Source organism: Benincasa hispida, chromosome 3 (genome assembly GCF_009727055.1).
Source record: "Benincasa hispida cultivar B227 chromosome 3, ASM972705v1, whole genome shotgun sequence".
In the NCBI taxonomy this organism is placed as follows: domain Eukaryota; kingdom Viridiplantae; phylum Streptophyta; class Magnoliopsida; order Cucurbitales; family Cucurbitaceae; genus Benincasa; species Benincasa hispida.
This window is the reverse complement of record NC_052351.1, coordinates 45,227,321-45,236,020: the sequence shown is the minus strand read 5'-3', so window position 1 is coordinate 45,236,020 and position 8,700 is coordinate 45,227,321. Positions and strand designations below refer to the sequence as shown.

Genomic DNA, 8,700 nt, shown 5'->3' with positions numbered 1-8,700 from the left:
TATCAAAATTCACCGTACAAATTGACATATTCACTTATCATACGATTACGGTTGATTATCAATATCATAATTTGCTTTAAATAGAATAATACAATGGAGAATGAAAAAGTAGAAACTAATTATTAGGTCTTGACCCATACACACTTAATTTGACAAATCTATAAAATAAAATGATACATTTTCAAACTTAAAAAATAACAACTATAAGATATAATACTTAATTTTTTCAAATCTGGAGGAACTTTGTCGACGATATCCCTAGCATTTGGGAAGATCGGACCGCGGTGGAGGCAGCCAGGTTTTTTAACTGAAATGCATCAATCCTCACTATTAGTTCCCGATCGACGGAATTGGTCCGTTTTCGACCTCAAAACCCATGGCTAATCCCCACGGTAAGTGAACATCCAAGTGGCAGTGCATCAACCATACACCTGTACATTCTAAGTCGTTAGGTAATAAAAAATTAAGAGTAATAATTAAATACATTCCAGATAGTATTTATCTTCATATATCTCATTCTTATTATACATGACAAACGAATTAAAATATTAAAAATTAAAAATAAGAAGAATTTGTCACACAACAAATTAAGATTAAATCGTGACTATAGATTCTTTAAAAACTTTCTAATACGTGTCAAAATTATAACAACATTAGTCCCAAAATTAGGGTTTTTTTTTTGTTGTTGTTGAATTTTATTTTTATTATTATTATTATAGATATATATTTGTTCTATTTAGTCTAGTTTGACTATAATTTTATGAAACTATATTATTTATTTACATGAAAATTATTGTTATTATATCTAATTAATTTCGATAAAAATTAATTATAAGAGAATAAATTTTAGATTTACTGTACATTAAAATAAATTTAGATAATTGAAAGTATAAAAACTAAAATTGAAGCAACAATTTTATCTTTATTTTTATCATTAATATACAAATTCATCACATAAATATCACAATTTTTGTTTTACAAATCAAGCTTGTTGACGTCATCTTTTTTAACATTTGAATCTTTTAGTCAAAGTTTTATGATAACATATTTAATTTATTACCGTTGAGTAAAAATGTAAATTGTTATATGTAAGGAAAAAAAGAAAATATTAACCTGGATTGTTGGCTTGGAATCGGATGACAGCCCAACCGCCGACGGGGACGGCGATGGTATTCCGAATTTGCGGGTTAACAAAATTGAACTTCTTCGGGTCACGAATCGGGTCATAATTTCCAAAGCCTTGTGCCAGTGCATGGAAGTTAAATCCATGGAGATGCAGTGGATGATTCTCCTTCGCAATGAAAGCAGTATTCTGAAGAACAATCTCCACTGTCGAATTAAACTTCAATTTCTTCATTTTGGTAGCCTTCGGCGCAAAAATCAATGAATTATCCAGTCCTAAACTCGAATTCGTGTAATCAAATTTCACCGGCCGGTCATCCGGAAAATCTCTACTATAAACTCCCTCCAACTTATGAAAATACGCCTCCAACATCGACAATCCGGCGTCGTTTGGTATCACAAACGACACATTATTCATACTCGCCGATAGTCGCTGCCCGTTTGGCCCGCCGCACGTGCTACCATTACCTGCCCCGCACGGGGCTAGGTTTAAACCAAATGTCACATACATGTGATTGTCCACGTGGCGAGGAACTGGGACCCAGTGGCGGGCCCCCACGAGAGCAGTTATGTTGCTGTAAAATTTGTGTGCTGTTGGGGTGTCGTTGAACGCTGGTAGAACCGGCATTATTGGAGCAGTCGAGGGGGATCCACCGTCGTAGATTACGACGGCGCGTGTAATGGTGTTTGGAAAGCCTATTTGGGATTGCGTATGAGCGTAGGGACGCGCCGCCATGTAGTATGAGCCGGGAGGTTGGTTAGCTTTGACGAGGACATCGGTGGTTTGGCCTGGAGCTAGGACGATGACGTCGGTGACGTATGGGTCGGTGTAGGTGGCGTCGACGGCGACGACAGTGAATTTGTGATTGGCTAACTTGAAGAAGAGTTGGTTATTGAGTGCAGCGTTGATTACTTGAAGTAAATATGTCTTCCCACGTACCATCTTCAATTCATATGTTTCTTAACAACAAAAGCTAGAAGATTAGGTGATAAGATAAATTTGAAAACAAGAATTCAATGTAACGTGGTTTCATTGTGATTTGTTTGGTTCTAAATTTTCAAACTCAAAACAAAATATAAATAATTGTTTAACACATGTTCATAATATATTTATAGACCAAATAAAAATAGTTGTAATTATAAACTAAATATTAGATTGAATCATTAAGATGAGCTTTGTACTAGAATTGATCCCACCTTGTATATTATTAGAGAATTAATATATTATGTTAAATCTTAATTATTATCAATAATTAATTAATTGATATTTTTTACCTTATAAAGTTTCTATAAAATTAATCATTTACAATTTGATATGATTTATAACATAAAGCGTAATATTTACCAAAAATAATGAATTCATAATATAAAATATAATACTTAACTTTCTTTTTTTTAAGAAAATAATTCACCATTAAAAACATACAAATATTATTTCTAAAATTTCTACCATTTAAATCATAGAATTAAAAAATTGTTTTAAAAAAGAGTAACTACTTTAAATGACAAAACTACTGAAAATATTTTATGGATATTGATATTTTGTTGTATTTGTAATAAGTTGACTTATTTTCATATGTTTAAAAATATCCCTTTAAAAAATAATTCGGACAAATATTAATGTTTATTATTTAAATCCTCATATATTCATTGTTTTTAAAACATTCAATTGAAAGTTATAAAATCATATAGAAAATTATGTAAACTTAAATGTAGATTTTAAAAATAAAGATAGGGACACCTACATCTCATGCAACTCTTTTGTTGAAGAATTAGAAAAAATATATTTACCACGTGATAAATTTTAATTGAATTATTGGACGGAGTGTACGACAATAGACGCAGTCATCATAGTAATTTTCTTATTAGATTGTAGAGATTTTACTTACGATTTTGGGAGAAGGGTAGAGATTTCCTGGGAGTCCATTAATAGTGTAGGCATCAGAGCCATTAGGACCGCGACCAGTGGCGAGGCCTTCCTCTTCAACATGGACAACATTGGCATTCCACCACTCTCCCAACAATATAGGAACCTTCTTGTAAGGCTTTGGGTATGGCAGTGGCTGATCGAACTTGGGTCGAATGAGAAGGGCGCCATGGACGGTGGCGCGTAGCCAAGACGAGTGGGCGTGCCACCACAAAGTTCCTTCTTGTCCTTTGATCTTGAATCTGTATGTGTACGTGTTACCTGGTCGTATCGGACACTGGGTTATATTTTCTGGCCCGTCCGCCCACCCACTTATTAGCTGGAATACTCCATGCCTGAATATTTTACATTTTAAATTATTATCTTTCTTGTAATAAGAGACCAGAAATTAGTCCATTACCAATGAATGGTTAAATCATAGGGGGAGTTGTTGGAAACGTGAATGACTAGAACGTCCTCGTCCTGAACATGAATTGTCGGGCCGGGATATTCACCGTTGACTGCCGTTATCACTTGGTCACGACAAAGCCGTCGAACGGTCATGTCTTCCACCTACAAGTAGAGAGAGTGAACTTCTATTGTGTACTTTTTTTCGGTTGAAATAGAAAGAAAGATGATGCGAGCATAGTTCAACTATATAAAAATGTTCATTGAGCTTCTCAACTTTGAAAATTATATAATGAGTTTTTTGAATTTTAAATTTTGTAATACATTTTTAAACTTAAAAAAATCTCTAATAGACACTTATAGTGTATTTGAAATACATTTTTAAGTGTTTAATTTAAAAAATAAATCATTTTAGAAGAATTGAAATGTTTGATAGCCACTCAAAATAGTTTTTCAGTTGTATTTTAATCGATTTATCAGAAGTGTTTAAATAAAAATAAGTTTATTGAAAAACATTTTTTTCTTAAGCCAATCCAAACGAACCCTTAAACATTTGATTTTTCTTGAAGTCCCAAAATTTTTAATTTGTTGATTTATTCAACATTTAAAAAAAACAAATCTAAAGGTGAAATTGAATGTTAAGCCCTAATTTGATATATAATAACTTTATATTTAATAGATCAATTATTAAATTTTGAATATGTCAAAAAATTTATTGGATATAAAATCAAAAGTTTTGAATTTTTTTTTAGTACAACAATTATAGAGATGAAGGATCGAACTTCCAATTTCTATGAAGAAAGGTCATGATTTAAGTTACAAGATAAATTCATGTCTGCGATATTTTTAAAGTTAAAGGAACTATTAAATTCAAGATTAAAAATTAAGGTTTTTGTGATTATCTTTTAGAAAAATAGTAATATCATTTATTATCACTAAAAGAAAAGTATGCCGGAGAAAGAAAATGATTCTAAATAAAATTTATCACAAATAGATATTCCTAAAAATATTCAATTAAGTACAATACTCATAAATCGTAAAATTACCTTTAATTAAACATGGTTCAACTAGCATTATATATATACGGGATTTGATCCTCGTCTCAAAAAAAACTCGTAACGTTTGTTAATGTTTATCCATTTCAATAAATCTAAGCTCATGTGTATCAAGGCATGAGTATAAAACTTATTAGAAAATATGTTATTTAAGGTGTTTAACAAATTAAGAAACACAGAGAAAAATTGTATTATTTTAAAAGAAAATTTATCCAAACATAGTGTTTATTGTAATGTAAGAAATTATTAATAAAACCCTGTTGGACCCAACAAAAAAATAATAATAATAAAGGAAATAAGAAAAAACTTAAGGAAAGCATGAATGAAGATGTTTTACAGTGAAAGAATGTTCAACAATGGCAGCAGAAACCATTGATGAAGAAGAAGAAGAAGAAGAAGAAGAAGAAGAAGAAGAAGAAGAACCAAACAAGAAGAAGCCATTAATATAATTAAAGAAGAGCTAAAAAGAGAATAATTGGAAGAGAGAGAGATGGAACAAGAACTGCCACAATTAGCCATATATTTATAGATACTCAAAAGAATAAGATTAGTTTTAAAAGCTAGCTACTTTTATATTTTTAATTAATATTTTCAGCTCATTGGAAAACTGGAAAATAGTGGCCTTTGAATTTTCATAATTTTAAACTCAAAATTTCGTTATCCAACAGAAAAACAGTTGGAGTGGATATTGAATATTAAAAAACAAGGTTGTCCACCATTAATAAAACATATTATATTAAGATCTTTGGAATGACCATTGTTTTTTTTTTTTTCTCTTTGACAAAATTGTCAACTCACTTATTTTCTAAGTTCAATGTTAATTGGTCATATGCTAATATCATGGACAAGTGAAGTTACATACGTTTCTTTTAAATTTCTTTTTTTCTTTCTTTCTTTCTTTTTCTTTTTCCTTCTTCTTCTCTGGTGTGAGCATAACTTCTCTGATATGATTAATTTCGACGAACCATGCACTAGCTCTGATGAATCCTCATGAGCAGCTTCAATTGTGAGAAAGGAGAGCAGTTCCAACTAACTATTAGGCTCCACCACCAAAGGAAGATGCATAGTAGCGAGAACCACCTCTCATAAACCAATTGCAACTCCATAAACCTTTACGAACAACACATCAAGGTGGACTTGAACAGTCTTCACTCATGTAGCAATAAGCGCACCTCTATGGTCCTGAAACACCCAACCTAACCCACCCTTGCATGTCACATGAGCATAATCACTAATCAAGAGGATAGGCACAAGTAACCCTATAGCCTTAGTCAAGACGTCATGTATTTATTTTAAAATATTTTTATTAACATTTTAATTAAGTCACATTAACGGGACTTTTTTGGACTAAAAGTTAATTGGTTTTTTTTTTTAAAACTACATTCCATAGTTTTAACAAAATTAACTATGTTTTATAAAAACATTTCTTTTAAAAAAATTACCAATAACAAAATTGTTTGCAAACAAGCCATAAATCTTAAACCCAAACTCTAAATTAATTCATCATGAGTTTCATCCACTTTAAATGGTTTCAATTCAAATTTTGTGTATTTGTTTAAAGTAGACAGATGTTGTTTGGATTGTCTCTACATTTGAACAATCTAGTCAAAGGTTGTCTTTTGGAAATGTTGTTTCTGCAAAATACTTTCCCTATATGGAAAATCTTGTTTGCAATATTATTGTAGATCTTTTCCTTCTCTATGCGTAACTATTTCTGAATGTTAAGGTCACCAATTTGTGAATTCTTTGTACTTATTTAAAGCCTTCTAGTAGCTGATTTAGGACTGGTTGTACTCGCGAAAGATTTAGAGAGCAGTTTTCTGGTGAACTACTTCTGTCAAAAGTGTTTTTCTATTATTTTTGAAGACGTTGAAGGTTGTGTTCCTGTGAGGTTCGAGACATACTTTAAGTCATTTTTGTGTTTCATTAATATACTTCTTGAAAAGGGATTATCAAGCTTAGGGGGGAACCTAAGCTAGACGAGTGAAGTAGTTTTTGCTCGAGTGGGAAAGATACAGTTCAAGTGAGAGTGAGTCTCACGGCTTAAGAGGAGTTTAAGTCTAGCAGAGAGGGAATCTCATTCTTAGGAGAGCCTAAGATATTCTTCACTAATATCATTGCTTAGGGGGAGCATAAATATTCGATAGAGATAGAGGGAGTCTCACATCTAGAGGGAGCCTAGGTGAACAGTTGAGTTATTAAGCTCTACAGACATCACTATAATGGTGTAGTTATTATAGATAAGTACTATGTTGTAATTGTTTATCATCTATATTAATGAAGTTATCTTTCCTTGGCATACTACCCTTCAACGTAGGTGTTATTCACTAAATGGGTTCACAATCTCTGGTGTTCACTTTGTTTGTTATTTATGTTTGTTGAATGTTCCATGGAATGCTGTAACATTGTTCTTAATATCATTTAACGTGCGATAGGTACTTTCATATTCTTTTCAAATGTAAAATGTAAGGTAAAACTTGAACCTAACTTAAATATCTAAGTATATTTATATATTTTCTCAATAAAATTATATGTATATATTTGTGTAGTTAGTTCAAATTTCAAAAAAAATTTATGAATTTCCCGTTGAAAGAGATTTTTGCTAGCGAAAAAGCTTTCAATACTGTCCGACTCCTTATAGTTCAAATATCTATTTCTTTATTTATTTATATTTTTTTTTTTTGAAGAAAATGTTCTATGTATTTGCAAAAAAATAACGTGTAGACATAAGTCTAAGAGGCGGCCAATGACATATAATATTGTAACGTGTATAAACAATGAATCAAACTGAGTTGTATAAATAATTGGAAGCAAAACCGTCTTAGAATTTTTTTTTTTTTTTTTAAGTTAGGTAGAAATTTTTATTTTAAATATTTATTATCCAGAAAGAAGACTTGATGGTTAATTCTATTATTAAATATCTTTCAAAAATTAAATAAGAATACCTTGACAATATGATGTATGAAATTGTATATCCTAAATTCTTTTTTTCCTTTTATGTCAATATCCAAATCTATTTAAATCTTTAATTTTTTACGTAAAATATTTATTATTCATTTATCATTCTTGTAAAGTGTAAGATCATGTACTGAAAAAAATATATATAGCGAAATCTTCCTTGTACGTTATCCTAAGAAGAAAATCTCTTATATAAGTAAACAAAAAATGAAAAAAAGATCATAGTTTAACTGGCATGTAGATATGTTAACGGTCACGATATATGTCGTTTGAATCACTCTATCCTTATTTATCTTATATGAGCATATTTATCAATCTTCTTAACTTCAATTCAACTTTTATTTCACAATTGATTTTTCTAAAAAAAAAAATTATTAACAAATAGGTACACTTATGAAAATAGGTACTTTTTTCCAAAACTGTGATTATAAGGTCATACATCATTATCTAAAACCTAAATTGTTGTAGTAAAATATTTACAATTATTTCAAAAGCTATAACAACCTCAAGCTTACGAGCGTATCTTGACTTCATTCAATTTTATATATAATATTTATCATAAAAATAATTATATGTGGATATGGCGCAGGGATAAAGATAATGAACAAGAAAACATTTTATAGATATTTAGTAAAATTAAACATAACAATTTTTCATTACGAATAGAAATGTTAAAAAATTGATAGAATTACTAGATTTTCAAAGTAAACGAAGAAAATACTGAAAAAAAAATGGACAAACGCTTTGTATATAGTGTCAAACTTGATAACTTGTCAAATTAAAATTATGCGGTGAAATGGACTTTTTGGAACCTATGGAGTACTGTAATGCATGTTCTTCCATCGATTAGATAATTTTACTTAAAACCATAGATTTATCTTTAAATTTGACCTCATTTCTTGGCCAAGAAGTAAATACCATCTTCTTTTTTTTTTTATCTTATATTTTGATATAAAGTTGTTGAAAAGTATAAAATTAGATCAATATATGTATAATGATTGGATATATACATTTTAATGTTAAATTATAGTTTTAATAAACTTCAAGGTTATATCTAAAAAGTCATTGAATCTAACTTTGAAAAATAACTAATAAGCCATATAACTTTTATTTTTACAATCAATAGGTTACTGACATTTTCAAAATTTATAAAAGAGATTTTTACATAAAAAAATCAATTTTAAGTCTATATTATATAAATCTCTTTAAATTTGATTTTTTTCCAAAGAAGATTTTTAGTGTTAATTCTAG

At 29.8% G+C, this 8,700-nt stretch overlaps 1 protein-coding gene across 1 annotated transcript; it reads right to left on the bottom strand.

Moving 5' to 3' along the window:
- Positions 1-303: 303 nt before the first annotated feature.
- LOC120074459 (laccase-7-like) lies at positions 304-3,592 on the bottom strand. Its single transcript, XM_039027589.1, has 5 exons — positions 3,450-3,592; positions 3,008-3,384; positions 1,114-2,082; positions 347-431; positions 304-307 (listed from the first exon to the last, which is right to left on the bottom strand). Exons 1-5 carry the CDS (start codon positions 3,590-3,592, stop codon positions 304-306), a joined length of 1,578 nt encoding a protein of 525 aa, XP_038883517.1.
- Between the last annotated feature and the right edge of the window lie 5,108 nt (positions 3,593-8,700).

Excerpts from the sequence above, each read along its gene's own strand:
- LOC120074459 (XM_039027589.1), bottom strand. The coding sequence starts at position 3,592 with ATGACCGTTCGACGGCTTTGTCGTGACCAAGTGATAACGGCAGTCAAC. Across the intron at positions 2,083-3,007 it reads CCCTTCTCCCAAAATCGTAA|AAACATATGAATTGAAGATG; the intron begins GTAAAATCTCTA and ends TTTGTTGTTAAG. Across the intron at positions 432-1,113 it reads ATTCCAAGCCAACAATCCAG|GTGTATGGTTGATGCACTGC; the intron begins GTTAATATTTTC and ends TAGAATGTACAG.